A 24,170-nucleotide genomic window follows, 5' to 3' on the forward strand; every position below is an offset into this window, starting at 1 on the left:
AGGGGTGCTACTCTGAGCAACATATTGTACCTCTATATTGTCCTCTATAATTTCTCTTTGAAAACTAGATAGAGTGTAATTAAATCCTTTCTTATTATCTTCTTTAAATACCTCATTTAATTGAAGGTTCAGTGGAACCTTGGGTTGCGGACGTGATCCGTGTGGGAGGCACGTTTGTAACCTCCAGCTTTTGCAACTTGCAGTGCTGCGGCTGCACATGCGCTGGTTGCAATTTAGTGCTTCTGCGCATGTGCGAGCGCCAAACCCTGGAAGTAACCCATTCCGGCAAGTCCGGGTTCGGCGCGGCGCACAACCTGAAAACACATAACCTGAAGAGTCTGTAACCCGAGGTACCACTGTACTGCAACCAAACATTAATGTTTTCTTGAATCTCTTCAAAATCTTTCAATTTTAATGTCCCTTCCCTTTCTATTAAAATATCTCTATATGTAAACCATTTTCTTTTATTATTATTATTTTTTATTGATATTGCTTCTATTGGTGATAACCACAACAGAGTTTTCTGTTCTAGTTAATCTTTATATCTTTCCCAGACTGTTAGAAATGATCTCCTAATTATATGGTTATCCTTTGTGCACTTTCCCTTTGTCATACCACAAGTACGCATGCCATCCCAATCTATTATCATGTCCTTCAAGGTTTAGCAAATCTGTATTTTCTAATTTAATCCAATCCCGAATCAAAGCAATACAGGCAGCCTCATAATATAGTTTCAGGCTGCTTCAGGGGGGATCTCGACTCCCTGATGCGAGCACGATCCTTCTGCTCATCTGAAGGGGCGCTACTCTGAGCTGCGACTGAGCGAGGGCAGGCTCTTCCTCTGAACATGGTGGGATCATAGCTTCCAGGTTGCCAGGCTCACCTTGGAGAACAAAGAGATGTTGGTCATTGTGAGAGATTAAAAAAACCAGGATCCTTTAAATAAAATGATCTGGACAAAATTGGTGAAATAGTAAAATTTTATTGATACTGTACACACTTGCAAAGAGCAAGCAGAGTTTACAGCGTATCTCATGGGTAGGCAAACTAAGGCCTGGGGGGCGGATCCGGCCCAATCGCCTTCTCAATCCTGCCTGTGGACTGTCTAGGAATCAGTGTGTCTTTACATGAGTAGAATGTGTCCTTTTATTTAAAATGCATCTCTGGGTTATTTGTGGAGCATAAGGATTTGTCCACCCCCCCCCCAAGATATAGTCCTGCCCCCCACAAGGTCTGAGGGACAGCGGACTGGCCCCCTGACGAAAAAGTTTGCTGACCCCTAGGATATCGCATTTACCTTAATAACATATTATCATTCCACTTCCTATATTACTCATTGTGCAAATATGGCCAAAAGCTGCCCCCCATATAAATTTATTGATATATAAGCACTATATTTTTATTGCAAGATTGTCCTAATTACATACATGTTGACCACAGGCTGTCTTACTTATCACATGTTAACCATTTGTTCCTAATGTGATGGATTGAACCCTGTGGAGGCCCCTAGGCAGTCAAAATCTCAGTGACCCCCTCGCAAATTATCTCCTAATACGTTTCTGTAATTTTCTTGCAAGCTCAAATCAATATCATTTTGATCCATTGCTGCAGTGCCTATAGACCAATACCTATTTGGTAATCTGGCAGTGCTAAGTCCCTCTGGCGGCTCACAGCATCTTGATACCTTTCACCAACAACTGGCAAAAGTAAGGAGGAGCCAGGGACGGCTATTTTGCTGGGAACCAGGCTCCTTGTTCCTTCCTGGCTGATGAGGGCAGCCAGGACTCAGCTCTAAAGCTGCAAATAAAACATTTTAAATATGTTGTAAAGTGCATTATACAAATACAACACTAGATGGCGATGGTGAGCCATGGAAAATTTGATATATTTTTCAAAACGGGTTGTTTTTTAAAAAAAGTATTTTCACTTTTTAAAATATGTGTCTAGAGTCCACCCCAGTTTCAGCAAGAAGCTTGCCCACCTGTTGGAGTTTTGCCAAGATCCCCAGAGCTCTTTGTGGAAGGATGTGGGTCTGTAGCAGAGACGACACCCGCCACGGCCTCCCGAACTCCAACGGACGTGATGTGTTTTGTGATTATGACAGGTTGCAGTTGTGGGACCTGGCCCTGTGCTGGGCAGTCAACCATCCGGCGACGTCTCTGCAGGATGGACTCCAGCTGGTTGTCTGTGAGCTTCCTCTGGCTGCCTTGACGTCGGCTTGATCTCCGCCCCAGACTCCTGGTGCCGCTCCGGGCCTGAGAAGGTCGGAATTAATTAAAAGAACTGGCGCAGCATCAAGGAACAACATCAACTCCTGATAGCCGGAACATGGGAAGTTATCCAAAAATGTTCAATTTGGAACTGTTTAATTGGCTCTTTTGATTGTATTGTGCTTTGGCATTGTATTAGTGTGGCCTCCATTGGATTGTTATCAATGAAAAATGAATGAAAAATTAATTTACAAAAAAAGATGAGAAGGTCGGAATTAAATGCACCAGGGTGCTGTTAGAACCATAGAATTGTAGAGTTAACCGCTGCTTAAAAACCTCCAAGGAAGGAGAGGTCACCATGTTCCACTCTCAAATGACTCTTACGAAAAGTTTCCAAAGCGCAGAGCTCAAATGACCCCTTCTCTTCACATAGGGCCTGATTTTATTTCTTATGCAAATATTGAGGCACATGGTCACTCGCTGCCATTGGTATATGCAAACGTCTGGCTCATTTAAGACTATATATAGCTCTTATTCTCAACAATAATGGAACTTACAGGTAGCAAAAACTTCTATTTTTTATATATCCTTATGATTAGGGAATCCTTGTATTAGTAAATACTTGATGAACTGCCTTCTCAGTAGATCTGCTGGTCCACTATCTGACTTTTTGAAGATATCTGAAGGCAGCCCTGAATGGGGAAGTTTTTAATGTGTGATGTTTTATTGTGGTTTTATAATTTGTTGGAAGCTGCCCAGAGTGACTGGGGCAACCCAGTCAGATGGGTGGGGGTACAATTATTATTATTATTATTATTATTATTATTATTATTATTATTATTATTAGTCCTTCCAGCCTTTGATGCTTTATGGTTTGGATTTTTGATTCTTTGTCTCTGTCCCCCTCCCTTTTCTATGTTTGCTCTTTGTTGTTGTTAATAAAGAGCAAAGCAACGACCAAATGTACCGTATTTTTCGCTCTATAACAGCACCCAACCATAACACGCACGTAGTTTTTAGAGGAGGAAAATCCGTAGGCATGCCACCCGTAGGCATTCCCTACATAAAACGCACAGACATTTCCCATTACTTTTCAGGAGGAAAAAAGTGAGTGTTATGGTGCAAAAAATACGGTATTTGGTTAATTAATAAATGACCCAAGCGGCCCCCCACCAGCATTGCTGTTGTAGTGATGGACCCCATCTACTACTACTACTACTACTACTACTGCTACTACTACTACTACTATTATTATTATCCACACACAGAGACGATTCTTACCAGGAGACCCTGCAGCTCCATCGTGGTGCTTCGGCGCTTGCTCACGGCGGCTGCCTGCAGGTGGAGAAGACACAGATGGGGAGCCCATTAGGAAGGAGCTTGCTCCCATCTCCTCCTCCAAGGAGAGGCAGTGTGGAGTAGCGGTTAGAGCGTCCCTTGAGGACAGGGGAGACCGGGGTTCAGAGCCTCACTCCGCAAGGAAGCTGACAGGGTGGACTTGGGCCAGATGCTGTCTGCTTTCACACGTAGGTGAGGAATCATATGATTATATGCTGCCTTAGGGTCTTTGATTCAACATGTAATCATTATTAATATTCATGATTTTCAGTTGTTATCTCTGAGAAACGTAGAAAATAACAGGATATATTTATAGGAATTCTTCAAACTTATACAACCCCTTAAAAATTAGGTAAGGAAACAAATGTTGTATAATATTGTTTTATAATTTATGACTGTTTTATAATTTATGATAATTTAGAATTTAAATGTATTTTTATGTAATATTTGATACTTCCAGCTGATGAAGGTGAATACATTGAAACAGGGCCCTGATCCATAACTGACTTCTGACTTCTCCTCAGTGATTGCAACTCAGACCTTCACGTCAAATCTGACTATGGACTATGAACTTATCTCTACTCATAAACTCTTATCTCTAATTCTGTAACAAATTATTGTGTTATACATATCCTTATGAGTTTGAGTCTGTAATCTCTATTTGAGTTTGTAATCCTTGTCAGAATACATACTTTTGAATGGATTAGTTTTTGTTACAATTGCCTATTGATTCGCGAGGAGGGACCACTATGACTACTGAAACTTACATTGGTCTGAGTTCTTGATGTGCTTTTTTTGGCTATATTTAATAACAAGAAATCCAACTTATTTATCGCTGTCTCCTCTCAGCCTAGCCTACCTGGCAGAGCCGTTGTGAGGAGAAAGAGGAGAAGAATCACGGGCTGTGGGATGTGATCCATGAGAGGCAGTCAAGTACAACATTCCTTGTAATGCTAGAGAAGACATGCGAGGGAATGTTTGGTCCAGCCATCAAAACTTCCTGTTCCTCCTGGCTGGAGCAGCCTTCCTTTTGCATGTGATGGAAGGTGGGTGTGGCCTTACCTGTCCAGGTAACAAAAGGACGAGTCACGCAGCACCCCTCCTCTCTTTTTGACTTCCTTCTTCATTGGACCAGCTTTTAGCTAGGACTGCTCTGCTAGCTCTCAACTTGCAGAAGAACTGGGATTATTCCCCCATATGGGGTAGATCCACATGTACATATTTGTAACTAAGTCTGCCTTCAGGGATCCAACTGTGAACTGATGTGAGTAAACTTCTTTTATTGGCTTTGAATAAGATGGTGGTGTCTTTATTCTTTTAAGAGGGATTCAAGGGAACTTACCAGGAAAAAACAATTCAATCTGAAGACAGACTGAATTGTATAATAGTCAGAGGCTCATACGAAAAACCTGGGATTGCTGCTGCCAGTCTGGGTAGACAGCATTGAGCTAGATGCGCCAATGGCTCTGATTAAGGCAGGTTTTTATGTTCTGCTCTCCCACTCTGCTTCTTTACCTTGGAGAAGTCCCCAGCGTCCTTTCTGGCTGGCCTAAGGACCACCCCGCTTTTGATCCTGGCCATCATTTCTTCCACCGCTTTCGATTTCACATCGTCCGTGCAGGAGTTTGCTGCTGCCCAGAGGGAAAAGAGATATTTGTAGGGATATTTATTTTTCATGGGGTGAAGGGTAAAAACCCAGCAATGATGTCTTTTCCCCTTCCCAGGGAGCCTGGATGCATCCGAAAGAGCCTCCTGCAAAAGACCTCCTTCCTCACCACCAGTTTGAGACTTGTACCGCAAGCAGGGATACGCGGGTGGCGCTGTGGGTTAAACCACAGAGCCTAGGACTTGCCAATCAGAAGGTCGGCAGTTCGAATCCCTGCGACGGAGTGAGCTCCCGTCGTTCGGTCCCTGCTCCTGCCAACCTAGCAGTTCGAAAGCACGTCAAAGTAGATAAATAGGTACTGCTCCGGCGGGAAGGTAAACGGCGTTTCCGTGCGCTGCTCTGGTTCTCCAGAAGCGGCTTAGTCATGCTGGCCACATGACCTGGAAGCTGTACGCCGGCTCCCTTGGCCAATAAAGCAAGATGAGCACCACAACCCCAGAGTCGGCCACGACTGGACCTAATGGTCAGGGGTCCCTTTGCCTTTACCGCAAGCAGGAGGGGTTGGCTTAGAATCTGGGATTGTAGAGTTGGAAGGGACCCCCAAAAGTAATCTAGTCCAACCCCCTGCAATGGGGGAATCACAGCCCTGACAGATGTCTTCTAAAAGTATGGTAGTTGTTTTTCTCTTTGATATCTGGTGGGAGGGCGTTCCACAGGGTGGGTGCCACCACCGAGAAGGCCCTCTGCCTGGTTCCCTATAACTTGACTTCTCGCAGCAAGGGAACCGCCAGAAGGCCCTCGGCGCTGGACCTCAGTGTCCTGGCAGAACGATGGGGGTGGAGACGCTCCTTCAGATATACTGGACCGAGGCCATTTAGGGCTTTCAAGGTCAGCACCAACACTTGGAATTGTGCTCAGAAACGTTCTGGGAGCCAGTGTAGGTCTTTCAAGACCGGTGTTATGTGGTCTTGGCGGCTGCTCCCGGTCACCAGTCTAGCTGCTGCATTCTGGATTAGTTGTAGTTTCCAGGTCACCTTCAAAGGTAGCCCCACGTAGAGTGCGTTGCAGTAGTCCAAGCGCGAGATAACCAGAGCATGTACCACTCTGCGAGACAGTCTGTGGGTAGGGAGGGTCTCATCCTGCGTACCAGATTGAGTTGCCCTGGATACAGAATTGACCTGCGCCTCCATGGACAGCTGTGAGTCCAAAATGACTCCCAGGCTGCGCACCTGCTCCTTCAGGGGCACAGTTACCCCATTCAGGACCAGGGAGTCCTCCACACCTGCCTGCCTTCTGTCCCCCCCAAAACAGTACTAATCTCTTGTCAGGATTCAACCTCAATCCGTTTCCTTGGTTGCATCCAGACGCCTTCTGGCTACGGGGTCACTGCCCTGCAGCTCAGCTCAGTGCAGGTAAGTGCTTGAGGGGGACGCACCTCAATACCCCCCTCCCCCCTGATCCACTTACCGCATTTTGCTTGCTGCCTTCCCTTCCGCTGCTTGAGGGCCATCAGGGGGCTGCAGAGATGGAAGAACGGAAGAAGAAAAGTCAAGAGCGGTCCAGGTACATCAGAAGAGCCCTGCAGGATCAGGCCCATAGTCCGTGTCGCCCAGCATCCTGGTCTTACCATGGCCAATGTGATAGGAATTTTGAGGTCTTAGGTAAAGGTAAAGGGACCCCTGACCATTAGGTCCAGTTGTGACCGACTCTGGGGTTGCGGCGCTCATCTCGCTTTATTGGCCGAGGGAGCCGGCGTACAGCTTCCGGGTCATGTGGCCAGCAGGACTAAGCCGCTTCTGGCGAACCAGAGCAGCGCACGGAAATGCCGTTTACCTTCCCGCCAGAGCGGTACCTATTTATCTACTTGCACTTTGACGTGCTTTAGAACTGCTAGGTTGGCATGAGCAGGGACCGAGCAATGGGAGCTCACCCCGTTGTGACGATTCGAACCACCAACCTTCTGATCTGCAAGTTCTAGGCTCTGTGGTTTAACCCACAGCGCCACCCGCGTCCCTTTTGAGGTCTTAGATATATGTTAAATGTTCATAAGTGTACCAACCAAGCATTTACATAGATCAGCACCGGAAGACCTACCTGAAACCATTTTTGATTCTCAAACTGACCTCAATTATTTCTCTGCAAGGTCAAAGTGGCAAACCTCCCCATTGTCTCTTTCCTCACAAATCCTGTCTTAAGGGCACATTTAAGATATGAATAGGGTGTGAGCCTGACCTGGCTCAGGAACTAAGTATTTATCTTTACAAAAGACTGGCCAGGCTCCCCAGGCAATCCAATCAAGTGACCATTAAACAGGTAACCTGGCAGACAGGAGGTGAACAAAGCACTCAGATTTCTGCTGTAGAACGCCCTTTCTGTGATGTAGTTATGATGTATCTGGGGGTGGTCTTGATCTACAGGGTGCCAATTTCAAAAGTCTATATAAGGGCTTGCACACCATTGTTCTGGGTTCCTTCTCCCTCCTGCGTGTGGTGAGGGGAGCACCCTGTTGCAACAAATCAATAAAGATCAGGCTTACTAGCTGCTTTGCTTCTCAATATTCTCTGCTTGGCCTCTGTTTATTTTCTTCTACCAATGGGGAACCCATGTAAGGACTCTATATGGGCTCTTGGATACCCCATAAGGGAAAAAGGGCAGACTTTGTTTACAACACCAACCAGGTGCCCACTATGGGAAACCAGAACATGAGCTTTGGAGCAGGACTCTCCTGTCCCGTAGTTTCCAGCAACTGGGATTCAGAAGAATCGCTGCTTCCAACTGTGGAATCATAGAATTGCATGATTGGAGAGTTGAAAGGGACACCCAGGGGCCATCTAGTCCAACCCCCGTAATAGAGGTAGAACTATGATGCTGTTGGTCTCCCCACTCCGCCATCTGCTTGGCCACCTGCCATGGAGAGGGTTGCCATACTCCCCAAAGTGAAAATCAGGACACAAAGTTGTTGAACTTTTCTTTTGGGCAGTTTTATTTTGGGGGAACATCTCCACCCCCCAAAAAAAGAAATTCATTTGGGGCTTTTCTTTGATTTTTAAAATGATCTTTTAAGACGTCCATGTTTTCCAGGACATTTTGCCAATTCAGCAAAAATCCTCCCGGATGCCAATTTTCTGAGCGATTCCCGGACATGTCCAGGAAAACCCAGACATATGGCAGCCCTAGTGGTGGATGCTTAAGCTGAGATTCCTGCCTTGCAGCGGGTTGGACTAGATGACCCTCGGGTGGCCTCTTTGTTGAGATGAGCCTGTCCTGACATGCAGAATTTCGATCTGTGCTTCAAGTGTTTTCAAGTGTTTACAGTTAAAGCACAGATCGAAATTCTGCATGTCTGGACAGGCTCATCTCATCAGCCTGGATTGGAATGGAGCCAAAGGAAGCTGCGCTGGCAAAGAGACAGTTGAAATACACACACACACACACACACACACACACACACACACAAATAAAGCTGTACTCGATGGATGCAAGGATATATGATGTCTGACATGATTGAGAACCGGAGAGCCAGAGAGGGAGAACTTTAAAGCGTTAAAATTGAGATGTGGAAAATATGGAAACAACGCGGTTTGAGATATGGAGATATGCTTCAAGGTCCAGACTATGGGAAGCCCCGAAAAATAAATAATTATAATTTGGATGATAGTTCGGTCTTTTTTATTTTAGTTTTTTATTTTAATTGGAATATGATTTGATATGTTAATTGAATGTTTTTTAGTGGAAAATTAATAAAAACGATTGTTTTCAAGTGTTTAGAACAGTTGCTTTTATCTGTGTTTACTGATAAGCTGATTGTTTCACTCTCCATTTCAACCACTTTGATGGGTTTTAATATATTCAAGCAGCATATAAAGTTTAAATAACAACAACAACAACAACAACAACAACAATAATAATAATAATAATAATAATAAACAACTTTTTTATTTATATCCCACCGTCCCCAGCTGAAGTCGGGCTCAGAGCTGCTAACAACAGTAAAATGATACAACATTCTAAAATCATTTCATTAATAATAATAATAATAATAATAATAATAATAATAATATATGGCAAATGATACTTACTCCACTGGGACATGACATGCTGGAGGGAGAGGAGGAGGAGGGGGAGGGGGAGGGGGAGGGGGAGGAGCCTCAGGACATGTTTTGGGAGACGGGGTCCCAGTCGCCTTCGCCTCTTCTTCCAGGGATTTCACTGCAATGAGAAAGGCAGGGTCTCAGGCCCCCACAAAGAAGGTGGCCTTTGTTTTGTTTTTCTGCAGGGTGGCAGCCCTTGATAAGGCTGTGTGTGGCTGTGCATGGCACTGATTGGCCACTCCTTGTGACGTCACCCACCCACCGCCATCCTCATAACGGTTTTGCACTTTTGCAGCAGTTTGAAGAACTGGAAAGGAAAAATAAGGGGTCATTTCTCTCCTGAAAGACACACCGAGAGAGGCTGGCTGCACGGCAGAATGACTCAGGACAACAATACAGGGAAAGTGGCTTTGGAAGTTGTATAAGCAAAATGACGTCTTAATCACTTTATTGTCCATTGCATTGGTATTCTTTAGGAGTTGACGCTTTATAAATACGCCTTTTAAAAAATGGATGTGACTGTACCTGTTATTTCCTGATACTGGGGTGAGAGTAATGATTAAGGTTATTTTTTCTTTATTATTGGAATGGCTTAAACACTTTCTCTATTTTATTTTGTGGGAAAAGAGTTTTAAGTAATATGTTGATCCTTTTTGGATCCCGAGGTTCTGAAGCCATAGGATCACAGAATGACAGAAGAGTAAAGTTGGAGGGCACCTCCGAAGGTCATCCAGTCTGACCCCTGCCATGCCATCATTGCAGCGAAAGAATCTCTGACAGGTTGTATCTATACCATAGCCTATCTTGCTTTTCTAAGCCACGCAACCGAAAATGCCATACCTCTCTCTTCCAGAGCCGCGTTCCTCTCCTCCGCTCGGTGAAGCCTTTCCCCCAGGCAGACCTTCTCTTCCTCCGCTGCTGCCAGCGCAGCCAGGAGCCTGTGGAGTTCTTCTGCCTGCGGCCGTCCCAGCAGCTGCGCCTCCAGGTCCTTCACCTGGAGAGCAAGGAGCAACGTGAGCAGACGCGGAGCCCAAAGCCAAGCCCCTTCCCCCAGGACATCAGAGGGACGTGGACCAGGAAAGTGGCTTCCCTCCCGGTAGCACTTGAACCCAGGACTCGCCTCCCCAATTAGGCAAGGTGAGGCAAGCTGAGATGCTGAGAGGGGCAACAGGGACAGAGCTCCCCCTAAGGATGCTGCCCCATCACCATTTCTGAAAAAGCAGTCCTTGCCTTGCAGGGGGTTGGACTAGATGACCTTTGGGGTCCCCTTCTAACTCTACAATTCTATGATTGTTGGGTTGGGTTTTGCCCAGGCAGCGAAATGTCCTGGGCCAGCACTGGGTCACCAGATACCTCTGTGGATTGGCAGGAGATTCAGGAAAGACAAGACGCAGTCCTTCCTTTGCATGCTGCAGAGTTGACCTCTGGAACTCCCTGCCACATTCCAGTCTAAACCGATAAGGTTGAGGAAGGGAGTCTGTCTCTCTCAATATTCACATTTAGGCGCAATTTTTAAAACATTTCCTATTCAGTCATTTGATGGCTGGAAGATTCTGCTCCCGGCAACCTTCATATGATTAGCTGTGAGGCTGTGTGTCTGTTTTTAAACAGTTTTAGGCAGTGGTTTTTTTTCTTAAAAAAAACAACAAACCGTTTGGGGGTACTCTCCTTTTGACTCAAGAAAATCACCATTTTATAGTTCAAATCAGGAAAAATAAATACAGTAAATGGACCAAAGTACAAAGATTCACAAAATGTTTAGAGGTATGCATACCCCTGCGTACCACCCCAGAAAAAAGCACTGGTTTTAGGGGTTCTTAAGGGTTTTACACGTTTTAGATTTTCTTAATTGTTTTAAAGAATGTTTTAATTTTAATTATATATGTGTGTGTGTGTGTGTGTGTGTTTTAAAGTGTAATGGTTTTTAATTGTTTTAACATGTGCAACTATTTTAACGGTTTTTACATATACAACTGATCTATGCACTTTTAAAGATGCGTTATGAGATTGCTTTGAGATGCGTTATATTCATATCATTAAGATTTATTAAATTTCTACACCACCCTTCATCCGAGGATCACAGCGTGGTTTGCAATATAAAAGCACAAAAATATACACCATGGTAACAAACGAAAACATTGCCTGCCCCCAGTTTAAAATGCCATAGATTGCTTAACTAGCCCAAAGTCTGGCAGAAGAGGAATGTTTTTACTGGAGCCTAAAGATATATGTGCTGGAGGAGACTCTTGAGAGTCCCATGGACTGCAAGAAGATCAAACCTATTCATTCTTAAGGAAATCAGCCCTGAGTGCTCATTGGAAGGACAGATCCTGAAGCTGAGGCGCCAATACTTTGGCCACCTCATGAGAAGAGAAGACTCCCTGGAAAAGACCCTGATGTTGGGAAAGATGGAGGGCACAAGGAGAAGGGGACGGCAGAGGACGAGATGGTGGGACAGTGTTCTCGAAGCTACAAACATGAGTTTGACCAAACTGCGGGAGGCAGTGGAAGACAGGAGTGCCTGGCATGCTCTGGTCCATGGGATCACGAAGAGTCGGACATGACTAAACAACTAAACAAATAAACAACAACAACAACAACAACAAAGATATATAATGAAGAAGTCAGAAGAGCCTTCCTGGGCACTCTTCAAGCCATTACAGGAAGCGATCCATAAATGAGATCAATTAATTCATTAATATTTTTTAATTGCAATGCTTTTGCAGCTCTGGTGTTTGATGTCCTGGGCTTCTTTGCGAAACAGGCAGGCTGGACAGAAAATGAATGGATTGCTGGAAATGTAAGGAAAAAGAAGGCACCTTTTATCATATGTGGTGGAAATGTAAGGTAGTAAAAGAATTTTGGGAAATGATATATAATGAGTTGAAAAAAAATGTTTAAAACAACCTTTGTTAAAAAGCCTGAAGCCTTCCTTTTAGGAATTCTAGGTGCCGAAATCCGAAAGGAACAGAAAATACTATTTATGTATGTGACCACGGCTGTGCGGACGTTACTGGCCCAGAGATGGAAAGAAGATCAAGTCCTGACCAGAGAAGAATGGCAGATCAAGTTGATGGACTATGCTGAAATGGCTAAAATGAACGGAAGAATCAGAAATCAGGAAGACCAAAATTTTAATAAGGAATGGGGAAAATTTATAACTTAAAGAGCATTGCACACAGTTAAAATTGTTAGTAGGATTGGAGTAACACTTGTAGTTTAAGGTTGAATTCTGGACATAATGGAAGAGGTGAAGGATTTGGAGTATCATAAAAGATGCAGAAGGAAAGGATTAACAATACAGTAGTGTAATGGGAATTGGGGTTGCTTGTGCGTAAACTGCAAACTGCTCCAAGTTGGTTGTATAGCTAAACCTTTCCCTGGTTTGACAGCCCTTACAACGCGACTGTCTCAGTCACTGGCAGAATCCGTCAGTGGGCGTCTTCTAAACTTCCTCCAACACAGAAATTCCTTGACTCCAAGTCTCCTCCTAGATTCTCTGCGCGGAAGCTTTCTGCGCAGCGTGGGCGTGCCAAGCAGAGGTCCTGTGCTCTCTCCGCTGATTTCACTGGAAGAGTCTCGGAGCCTCCCCTCCGCAGTACTCTCAGCCTCCCCTTTCTCCCTGGTGTCCCCGGGATTTCCTTCCCCAGCGGGAGCTCTCTCTCTCTCCTTGCTAGTTCCCTCCCCTGCATCATTGGAGCGTCTTGCCTCTGATGGCAGTTCCCTGACAAGTAGGACCCACAAAAGGGAGGATGGAAATCCAGGAGATTCCTTGGAATCTCGTTTTTATGATTTAAGTTGGAAAACCAAATAAATAAATTTGTAAAATAAAGAAAGTAGATGGATGGATGGATCGAAAGGGCAGGAACCAGCCTCTGCTGAGGTCCTTGGGCAGGTGGCGCCCCAAACCCACCTTAGCCTGGTGCTCTTCCTGGGCTTCTTCCAGTTCCCGGGTCATCTTGGCCACCTCCTCCATGGCCTGGAGAAGCTGGGTCTCTGGCCCAATATTCTGCATCAGGATCATGCTCTGCCGGTTGGCTTCCTTCTGCTTCACCAGCATCTGTGACATGAGAAAAGGGAGTGGGAGTTCAGTGGTTAGAGCGGGGGCTGCAATTTAGAACCAGTCAGTTCCAGAGTTGAGCCCTTATCTCAAATAAGCCAAGAGGAACATGAGTGACTGCCCGTCAGCTTCCTGAGGTCCAGAGTACCAAATCGTAGAATAGGAGGGATGGAAGGGACCCCCAAAGGAAATCTAGTCCAACCCCCTGCAATGCAGGAATTTCAGCTCAAGCATCCATGGCAGATGGCCACCCAACCTCTGCTTCAAAACCTCCAAGGAAGGAGAGTCCACCACCTTCTGAGGGAGTCCGTTCCACTGTTGAACAGCTCTTACTGTCAGAAAGTTCTTCCTGATGTTTCGTTGGAATCTCCTTCCTTGTAACTTGAAGCCATGGGTTCGAGTCCTACTCTCCAGAGCAGGAGAAAACAAACATGCTCCATCTTCAACGTGACAGCCCTTCAGATATTTGAAGATGGCCCCCATAACTCCACTTAGTCTCCTCTTTTCCAGGCTAAACGTACCCAGCTCCTTCAACCATTCCTCAACAGGCTTGGTTTCCAGACCCTTGATCATCTTGGTCTCCCTCCTCTGCACACCTTCCAGCTTGTCAACATCCTTCTCAAATTGTGGTGTCCAGAACTGGACACAGTATTCCAGGTGTGGTTTGACCAAGGCAGAAGAGAGCAGTATTATGACTTCCCTTGATCTGGACACTAGACTTCTATTGATGCAGCCTGGAATAGCACCAGCTTTTTTTGCTGCTGCATCACGTGGTTGGCTCTGTCAGGAGCTCGTCCTACACTCGAGTAGGACCCTGGCAGTGACACATGCCCGCCAGGCATGTTCTCTCCCTCCTGGTCGATCGTTCGGGAGCTTCAAAGCTTTCTTCAGCCCGAACATCACAGCGACCGATGCGAACAGATACCAGCACACTTAGGGATCCACAGAGTTTGTGCATCATGCACATGACAGACCTCAGCAACTCAGCATTTTGGCTAATCGACTTTATTTACATATAAACACACCCGGAGCACTGCAACATGGCTCCCTCTCTCTCTAGCATCAGACAGCAAAGAGAAAAAGAACAAAGGACAATAGTCCCCCTTCACGGAACACAGGAACACAAACATCCTGTCTCCGTCACTTCCCACTCTGTGGAGTCAAAACATATACCGTCATGTGAAAGACAACAATCCCATGACTGCAATCACGGAGCAGGAATTCTAACAGGCTCATGGTTTCCAGAGGGAAACGAAGCATGGTACTGTAGAGAAAGGCTTGCCCCTTGAATTCCTACCTGGCGGGCAAAGGTCTCTGCTTGCTGCCTCAGTTCCTCTTCCAGATCCAGCTGTTGGGACACCTTGCCGTACTCCTCAGTGAGTAGCCGGGACACTGGGAGAGAGAGGGCAGAAGAGACATCAATCACCTGCGCATCAAATGAAGGATGTGGAGGGAAAGGTGTGTGTGTCCCTGGAGCGAGCAGAGGCTGAGATGCCCTCTGCGTCGACTCTGCACCTCCTTCCTAGCTCCCACTTTAATTCGGCTTGAGTGACATTTGCTTGGGTGCCACTTCCTCTATCCTCCCCACAAACAAATGGGAACGAATGCAAGTTCAAAGAGCCAACGTTGTCTAATCTCCCTTCAAAGAGATCAGGATGGAAATGCGTAGCTCATCTGGAAGCTCTGCCTCTGGGGACAGCCATGCTTCTGAATACCAGGAAACCACAGGAGGGGAGAGTGGCTTTCGCACTCGGATCCTGCTCGCGGGTTTCCCGTAATGGGCATCTGGCTGGCCGCTGCGAGAAGAGGGTGCTGGACCAGGTGGGGAAAAGGAAGTAAATGCCAGCTCAGGAAGGGAGGGGGCTCTGGGTGCAAGAATAGGCTCTTCCTGTGACCTTTCCCCACAACTCACCTCGCTTGACCCTCTTCAAAGCCCTCTGACGCTCCGCCACCAGAGCTTGCAAGGATTGCTTCTCAAACTGCTCTTCTTCCACCTTTGCACAAAGGAGATTTTGCTTCTGTTTCATTTCTGTTTCATTTTTATTTCTGATTTTCAGTTATATACATTTCAATAGTTCTACAATCATTCTAACATTTCAGAACTCGACTTCCAGTTGACTGGGGTTCAAAAGAAAGCAACTTAAAACAGCTGCTCTTGAGGCATTTCGTTCCAGATCTGCTAGACAGAGCCAGACAAAGGATGCTGACAGGTGTCTTGTCCCTGCGAACATAAATCCTGGCTGTGCCCATGGAGTAACCCACAATACCTGTTCCTGGAGCTGCTGGATCCGACCCTGGAGCTCCGTCACTTGCACGGCCAGTTCCTTCTTTTCATCCAGCAGCAGGGAAACCTTCGCTTGAAGGTCTGGGTAAAAAAGGAGGAGAAAGGGAAGGGTGAATTTGAGGGAAACTGGCTCCCTAGGGGAGAGACTGTTGCCAGTGAAATATACTCGGAGTCGAGAGTGGATTTCATGCTCTTTATTCAGCTCATAGTGGTGAGGAGGAATGGAAGTTCCCCCAGAATGTCTGCTTTATATACATTATTTACACAATGGGCCCCACGTGACTGGCTAATTCCGGGATTCTCCTGTAGGCCAATCAGGTTGCAGATTCACTTCCACCTGGAGTTGGACTGGGTGGCTCCTGTGGACCAATCAGACTGCTGCATTCTGGAACCTATTGTTCTAGGACCAATCAGACTGCCGCCTTTTGGATCCTATTCAACTCAGTACTGTACATAACAGCCAACTTAGCAGCCAGACCACAGGACAGACTCTTGGGACTCAACCATACAGCTGAAAATAAAACATTTTATGGCAGAAATGACTGGCAGAATCCGAGACCTGGGAGAAGAGTCGGTGGAAGAAGACTGGAAGAAATTTAAAGACTATCTACAGAAATATTGTAAAATTAATGAATGGTAGAATGATGTTGGATAGCAACTAAGGGGTTTCCAGCTATAATGATTTAAGAGAATATGAAAAAAGGGTTATAAATGGGTTAAAATCTAATGGTAAGGATTTGCTGAACCAGTAAATTGAAGTGGAATACAAAAAAGGAAGGTATGAGGAGGTCCAGGAAATAAGCTAAAAGAAAATAAGTAAAAGAAAAAATGTATGTTTTTAACTGTTTTTATTTTGTATTTTTCTTTTTTCTTTTTCATTTTTACTGTTATATTTCAAAAATAATAATAAATATTTTATAAAAAAAGAAAATAAAACATTTAAAGTGCATTATACACATGTGACACTAGATGGCGATGGTGAGCTTATAGCAAATTCAGTATATTTTTCAAAACACGTTTTAAAAAAGCATTTTTATATGCGTCTAGAGTCCACCTTGACTTCACCTCCTGGCAGCTGAAAGTTGGAAAAGTCGGGACAGGTAAAAGAAAGTTCTTCACACATTGTGTGGTTAAACAGGGGAACTCCCTGACACAGGAGGCAGCGAGGGCCACCAATGTGGATGGCCTTGAAAGTCCAACCCCCTGCAATGCAGGAATAAACACACACACACACAGTTGAATGTGCAGAACAGAAGGCAAGAGGTGGGGGCCCCCAAATTTGCTGAAATTTGAAAGACCTGAGTTCTGCCCTGTAGGTGTCAGGAGCTCGGCCTACACTTGAGTAGGACCCTGGCAGAGACACATGCCCAACTGGCATGTTCTCTCCCTCCTGGTCGATCGTTCGGGAGCTTCAAAAGCTTTCTTCAGCCCGAACATCACAGCAACCGATGCGAACAGATACCAGCACAATTAGGGATCCACAGAGTCTTTGCAGCTTGCGTAACAGACCTCAGCAATTCAGCATTTTGGCTAATCGACACACGGAGCACTGCAACATGGCTCCCTCTCTCTCTAGCATCAGACAGCAAAGAGAAAAAGAAGAAAGGACAATAGTCCCACTTCACGGAACACAGTAACATGAACATCCTGTCTCCGTCGCTTCCCACTCTGTGGAGTCAAAACATACCATGTCATGTGAAAGACAGAAATCCCATGATTGCAATCACGGAGCAGGAATTCTAACAGTAGATCCCCTCCCATCTGGCAATGCTGGAGCAAGTGGGAGGGGAGTGGCAGCAACTATCAGACCCTCGGACAGCACTGCAGGGCTGTTGTGTTGCAGCTGGGCACCGAAGGGGGTGTGAGATCTAGTATACCTGAAGGTCCAGTATACCTGAAGGAGCGTCTCCACCCCCATCGTTCTGCCCGGACACTGAGGTCCAGCTCTGAGGGCCTTCTGGCGGTTCCCTCCCTGCGAGAAGCCAAGTTACAGGGAACCAGGCAAAGGGCCTTCTCGGTAGTGGCACCCGCCCTGTGGAACACCCTCCCACCAGATGTCAAGGAAATAAGCAGCTATCTTGTCTTTCAAAGACATCTGAAGGTAGCCCTGTTTAGGGAAGCTTTTAATGTTTAATAGACTATTGCATTTTAATATTCTGTTGGAAGCCGCCCAGAGTGGCTGGGGAAACCCAGCCAGATGGGTGGGGTATAAATAATAAATTATTATTATAAGTTATTATGAGAGGCATCTCTTGAACACTGCCTCTCCATCCTTAAGGATGCTTCCTCTCTTCCTCCAAGGTTGGTCTTCTCCACTGTTGCAGGATCAGTGCATTTTGCACAGTCCCTGCCCAGACCGCTCCCTGCCATTTTACAGCAGCAGCAGCAGCAGCTCCCCCTTGGTGGCCTTTGAGCCAGAGGGGAAGCGACAACATGGCTCACCTTTGATTTGCTGCAGGTATTGGCCCACTGGATCCAGGACTTGCTCGGTGGGGATCTCCTCCTCGTTGCCCGGGTCGATGAGGTCCGCCGGGAGGTGGGTGAGCATGGGGAGCAAAGCCGCGCTAATGCGCTTCAGCTTCTTGTTCTCTCTGCTCACCTGCAGGAGTCAGGATGCAATGGCAAAGGTAAGCCCAGGATGATCACAGTGGAAGGGTGGCTTAGAGACTGGGCTGCAAACCAAGGTGTCTTGCGGGACAGATAAAAGAAAGTTAAACTATGGAACTCACTCCTGCAGGAGACACAGGGCCAGATTTAGGTTTGATGAGGCCCTCGGCTACTGAAGGTAATGGGGCCCTTTCTATGTCCCGCTGTCCTTTGTCAACAACAAATTGTCTCTGTTTGGGCTGGATGAACAACAAATTGTCTCTGCTTGGGCTGGATGAATCCCAAACCGGAATTAAGATTGCTGGAAGAAATATCAACAACCTTGGATATGCAGATGACCTTGACGGCAGAAAGTGAGGAGGAATTAAAGAACCTTTTAATGAGGGTGAAAGAGGAGAGCACAAAATATGGTCTGAAGTTCAACATCAAAAAAACGAAGATCATGGCCACTGGCCCCATCACCTCCTGGCAAATAGAAGGGGAAGAAATGGAGGCAGTGTGATATTTTACTTCCTTGGGCTCCATGATCACTGCAGATGGTGACAGCAGCCACAAAATTAAAAGACGCCTGCTCCTTGGGAGAAAGGTGATGGCAAACCTAGACAGCATCTTTAAAAGCAGAGACATCACCTTGCCAACAAAGGTCCGTATAGTTAAAGCTCTGGTCTTCCCAGTAGTGATGTATGGAAGTGAGAGCTGGACCATAAAGAAGGCTGAGAACTGATAAATAAGAATTGATGCTTTTGAATTCTGGTGCTGGAGGAGAATCTGGAGAGTCCCATGGACTGCAAGAAGATGAAACCTCTCCATTCTAAAGGAAATCAGCCCTGAGTGCTCACTGGAAGGACAGATCCTGAAGCTGAGGCTCCAATACTCTGGCCGCTTCATGAGAAGAGAAGACTCCCTGGAAAAGACCCTGATGTTGGGAAAGATGGAGGGCACAAGGAGAAGGGGACGACAGAGGACGAGATGGCTGGACAGTGTTCTTGAAGCTACCAGCATGAGTTTGACCAAACTGCGGGAGGCAGTGGAAGACAGGAGTGCCTGGCGTGCTCTGGTCCAGGGGGCCACGAAGAGTTGGACACGACTAAACGACTAAACAACAACAAAATAGGTATCTAAAGTCATTTGCTGTATGTGGGGTTGGAGCAGGGATTCTTTGCATGCAAAACAAGGGCTAGACTCCTGAGTTACAGCTGTTTCCCAGGTTAGACACCTTGCCATGTCCACCAGCTTGCCTGGCTCACCTGGGCTGCGTAGGCTTCTGCCTGTTCTCGGCACGACTTTTCGATTTCATACTCTACTTCCAGGGTGGACAGCTCAGCGAGCAAAGCTTGCGAAGCTGGGAATGAAAGGAGGGGGAAGGCTGAAGATCATCTCTAGAGCAGTTTCCCCAGACTTTCCCCACTTTGTGACATAAATTGATCCTCAATGTCCATGACCCTACCCTGCAAAAAGCATCCTTCAGAATAGCAGTTTGCACGACCCACTAAGGAAGATAACTAAAGTGTAGGCGGGTTCCCACAAGGCAAGACACAGCAATAACAGCAAGAACCTTTATTGACTGGGAAACAGGGGCAATGCATCTGCTTATATACATTCCTGAAAGCCTGGGCCCCTCCCACTCCCAACGTGATTGGCTGTCTAAACTTCCAAGCTGCGAATCACGACTCAGAGTTCAAGGGCCAATGGCAGAGGCCCAGATCCTAAAATGTTCTGTGATTGGACATCATGTATCGAACTAGAACACAGGAGCTCAGAATCCTTAGTGGAGACTCACGCTCTGGCCAACACAGGCCACTGAATACATAACAATAATAATATGCAATCAAATTCAAAACAGAAACCATTAATTGCACATTTACGGTATTTAAACTATTCAGGTGTTGTGAACCACCCTGAGATGTGCAGATGAAAGGCGGTATACAAATTCAATTAACAACAACAACAACCAAGCAAACAAATAAACCATATTAATTTACATATTAAACATATTCTGTTTAATCCATTGGACAAAACTGGTGAACTTGATCCAATGATACCAGATTTCCAAAGTCTGGTAGTCTTGCCTCTTCTTGCCCCACTAATAATAATAATAATAATAATAATAATAATAATAATATATAATTTTATTTATACCCTGCCCTCCCTGGCCAGAGCCGGGCTCAGGGTGGCTAACACCAGTACAATTACAGTAAAAACATAATGGGAGGGGGAACCAATTTAAAATACAGGTTAAAATGCCATTTAAAATGCAGCCTCATTTTAAAAGTAGTCCATAGATCAAAACCATAACAGGAGGGAAACATAAGGGTCAGACTGAGTCCAACCCAAAGGCCAGGCGGAGCAGCTCTGTCTTGCAGGCCCTGTGGAAAGATGTCAAGTCCCACAGGGCCCTAGTCTCTTGTGACAGAGCGTTCCACCACGTCGGGGCCACTACTGAAAAGACCCTGGCCCTAGTTGAGACCAATCTAACTACCTTGTGATCTGGGACCTTCAAAATGTTGTCATGAGTCATGTTGTCGTGAGCCCTAGGCTGCATAGGGAATCCCGAAGCCCTTTCAGGGGTCGCTACTGCCCACTGTCCGCTGCCAACAACGGAAGTGTCCTGAGCACATCCACAAATCTCATATGCCTGGGACCTGGTTCTGCACCCTGTTCCCAAAATGCCCGATCAGAGTCCTCTGAGATGCCCACAAGCCGGACACGGGTGCAATCGCCCCCTCTCACCCTGAGGTTCACCACTGTGAATACTCGGGATCAGGAAATGCAGGACACAGCTAGTTGCCATCCCAATCTCTGAGCAGCGAGAGGCTGCAGGCCAGCGGTCAGCAAACTTACTGCGCCTCGGGCTGGTGTCTCCCGTGCCGATCGCACGGTGGGCCGGAGGGCGGGGGAGCACGTGCTCGCATGTGTGCGCACATGCTATTTCCGGCGCACTTTTGGGTCGGAGGAGCACTGGAAATAGCTTGTGCGCATGTGCACGGGCCTCCTCCGACCCGGATGTGCACCAGAAATAACACTTGCGCATGTGCAAATAATGCTTGCGCATGTGCACAAGATATTTCCGGTGCTTCTCCGACCCAGACGTGGGCAGCCACGCAGTGCAGTGCTGGTAAGAGCGGGCGGTGACAGCGGGCGGCAGGGGTCGCTGAGGGCCGGATAAATGAGTCCCCCAGGCCTTATCTGGCCCACGGGCCTTAGTTTGGGGACCCCTGCTCCAGGCGTTCAGCAGGTTTGGTTTCCTTGGAATGAGAATCAGCAGAGACTGTGGCGTCTTCGGGATTTAGAGTTGTATTTATACATCTATGCAACCTGAGCGTAAGGGGCTCGCAGCATTAACACCCCAACAGATCATGCTTACCATACTCAAATTCGGCTAGCTTTTTCTTGGCTTCATCCCTTTCCTGACAAGCAGTCGCTTCCTGGAAGATGGAAGGGAAGAAATGTTTCTGGGTCACTGATGTTTCCGATTCCAGTCCTGCCAGCAGGGTTGCTTTCGCTGAGCAATCATCCCCACCATCCCCATCCTCAGCACAGCTGCTCATGCAGACTTCAAAATCGTTTCCCCACCCCAGAATTTAGAATCATAGAATTCTGGAAGGGACCCCTAAAGGTCATCCAGTCCAACCCCCTGCAATGAAGGAATCACAACTAAAGCAACCCTGACAGAGGACCGCCCAAACTTGGCTTAAAAACTCCCAAGGAAGGAGGTGGTTTATCCCATTGTTGACAGCTCTTACTGTCAAAAAGGTCTCATTTCTCATCATCTGAATGCACGGGTTCGAGTCCTGCCCTCTGAAGCAAAACAGTGGGAGTGATTAGAAAGCCACAGTGAATGGTTGTGAGAATAGGACTTTCTCTGAGTCACGATTTGCCGGGGCTTCACTCCAGAAACCTGACCCTGACACCTATTTCCCATGAGGAATAGAAGCTTATTTTGTTGATCATTGTTGTTGTTTTTTAAAAAACCCTTTTTATTGTGCTTTTTATTGTATGGTTTTATGTTTTTATGCTTGAAACTGCATCAACTATACAAAAATTTAAAAATGAATTTAAAAAAATGAAAGGACCCACATACCTCGGCTTCTTCATCTTTCTCCGAATCGGAGTCACTGTCAGATTCCAAAATGGCTGCAGAAGAACAGAAAGAGAACGTCGCCACGAAATGCCCTGGGGCAGCACTGAGGCTCTGCTAGCCTCCCCCAACCTGGCACCCTCCAGAAGTTCTGGACTACAACTCCCATCAGCCCATCAATCCATCTGTCCTTGATGGTCATATCGCTAGTTAGAAATCTCCTCTCTCCTGAAACATTCAGTTCTTGCCGCTCTCCCCCTCTCCACGTTGTCCTCACAACTCCCCTGTGAGGGAGGTCACTGGACCAAAGTCATACAGTGGATTTCCTTCACTTGCGATGCTTAAGACCACATAAACACTTGGGGCCAAGTGGCATCCGAAGCGGGGACCCTCCAAAGTGGAGTCCGCAGGTCAATAAATTGCACAGGCTCCTACAGAGGAATTCCCCCACCTTAGCTTTGCACATGTGGAAATTAAGTCTTGCAACAAGCAGAATTGCAACCAGGCCTTATTGCACAAAGCAAAAGGCAACTTCCCAGACAGGGAATGAGGGAGAGTAAGGCCACGGGTTCATTTACTGGTGTCTGCAAATTCCTTCACACATCTTCACGGCCATCTCGACTTTATACCTTTACAACCTCCTTTCGGCAATATTCTTTTCATTCTTTCCTTCACTGCCTTAGCATCTTAGGTTATCCATCAAGGCACATAGCATAACTTGCCCACTGCAGCTTAGGGCTGCCATACGTCCAAAATTTCCAGGACATAGACGGGATTCAACTCTCGTAAACATTGCCCAGGCGGAAATAGCTTGAACATCCAGGAAAATAGCTCAAAACAACTTCTTTTTTGAGATTTTGCAGAATAAGCTCAACAACTCTGCCAACGGCCTCTGCCCAGTAGACCTGAAGGAGCATCTCCACCCCCATCGTTCAGCCCGGACACTGAGGTCCAGCTCCGAGGGTCTTCTGGCAGTTCCCTCAATGCGAGAAGTGAGGTTACAGGCAACCAGGCAGAGGGCCTTCTCAGTGGTGGCACCCGCCCTGTGGAACGCCCTCCCATCAGATGTCAAGGAAATAGACAACTGTCTGACTAGAAGACATCTGAAGGCAGCCCTGTTTAGGGAAGCTTTTAAGGATTAATGTTTTACTATGTTTTTTTATATGCTGGAAGCCGCCCAGAGTGGCTGGGGAAACCCAGTCAGATGGGTGGGGTATAACAACAACAACAACAGCTATGATGATGATGATTTTATTTTATGTGTCTGGATTTTCACCTGAAATATGGCAACCCTAAGAACTTTGGGGCCACGGGAGGATTTGAATCCGTGTCTGCCAGGACCCAGCCTGACACTCTAACCCAGGGGTCAGCAACCTTTTTCAGCCATTGGCCGGTCCCCCGTCCCTCAGACCTTGTGGGGGGCCGGACTATATTTTGAAAAAAAAATATATGAGCGAATTCCTATGCCCCACAAATAACCCAGAGATGCATTTTAAATAAAAGGAGACATTCTACTCATGTAAAAACACGCTGATTCCCGGACTGTCTGTGGGCTGGATTGAGAAGTCGATTGGGCCACCTCCGGCCCATGAGCCTTAGGTTGCCTGCCCCTGCTCTAACCACTATGCCACAGCGTTTTCTGTGCTTCCCCTCTCAACCTGCTTTTGGGGCAGGCAGATTTCCCATCCTTACCTGCCAGCTGGCTGAGATCCTCCACCAAAGGCTCCATTCAGGTCCGGACTGTCTGTGCTCAGGCAAGATCTGCCCAGCCTGCTCTGCCCCTTCTCTCCACAGTTGCATGAAAGGGATGAGGCTTCCCCAGAGAACTGGGAAGTGAAACCTCTCCTCCTCCTCCTCCTCCAGCATGAGAGGAGTCACAAGAAGCCACAGGGCTTT

At 46.6% G+C, this 24,170-nt stretch overlaps 1 protein-coding gene across 6 annotated transcripts; it reads right to left on the reverse strand.

Moving 5' to 3' along the window:
- Positions 1 to 519: 519 nt before the first annotated feature.
- On the reverse strand, positions 520 to 24,102 carry LOC310685810 (shootin-1-like). Of its 6 annotated transcripts, none has more exons than XM_083458793.1 (16): positions 23,967 to 24,102; positions 22,278 to 22,330; positions 21,561 to 21,621; positions 19,444 to 19,538; positions 18,032 to 18,188; positions 15,573 to 15,670; positions 15,218 to 15,299; positions 14,603 to 14,697; positions 13,159 to 13,305; positions 10,086 to 10,239; positions 9,234 to 9,363; positions 6,622 to 6,671; positions 5,064 to 5,176; positions 3,492 to 3,545; positions 1,982 to 2,255; positions 520 to 883 (listed from the first exon to the last, which is right to left on the reverse strand). In XM_083458793.1, exons 1-16 carry the CDS (start codon positions 24,001 to 24,003, stop codon positions 744 to 746), a joined length of 1,740 nt encoding a protein of 579 aa, XP_083314919.1. In that variant the 5' UTR covers positions 24,004 to 24,102; the 3' UTR covers positions 520 to 743. The 6 variants fall into 6 exon arrangements, with proteins under 6 accessions (XP_083314919.1, XP_083314918.1, XP_083314915.1 ...); XM_083458792.1 differs by having other exon boundaries at positions 5,064 to 5,179; XM_083458789.1 differs by lacking the exons at positions 21,561 to 21,621; positions 22,278 to 22,330; positions 23,967 to 24,102 and adding an exon at positions 21,038 to 21,271.
- Between the last annotated feature and the right edge of the window lie 68 nt (positions 24,103 to 24,170).

This window comes from Podarcis liolepis (assembly GCF_965112155.1).
Source record: "Podarcis liolepis genome assembly, chromosome: 9".
Taxonomy (NCBI): Eukaryota; Metazoa; Chordata; class Lepidosauria; order Squamata; family Lacertidae; genus Podarcis; species Podarcis liolepis.

Coding starts and splice junctions, on each gene's coding strand:
- LOC310685810 (XM_083458788.1), bottom strand. CDS start 21,248: ATGCGCAAGCATTATTTGCACATGCGCAAGTGTTATTTCTGGTGCACA. Junction 19,539..21,037: donor AGACACCAGCCCGAGGCGCA/GTAAGTTTGCTG, acceptor TTTCATTCCCAG/CTTCGCAAGCTTTGCTCGCT. Junction 2,256..3,491: donor TGGAGCTGCAGGGTCTCCTG/GTAAGAATCGTC, acceptor CGACCTTCTCAG/GCCCGGAGCGGCACCAGGAG.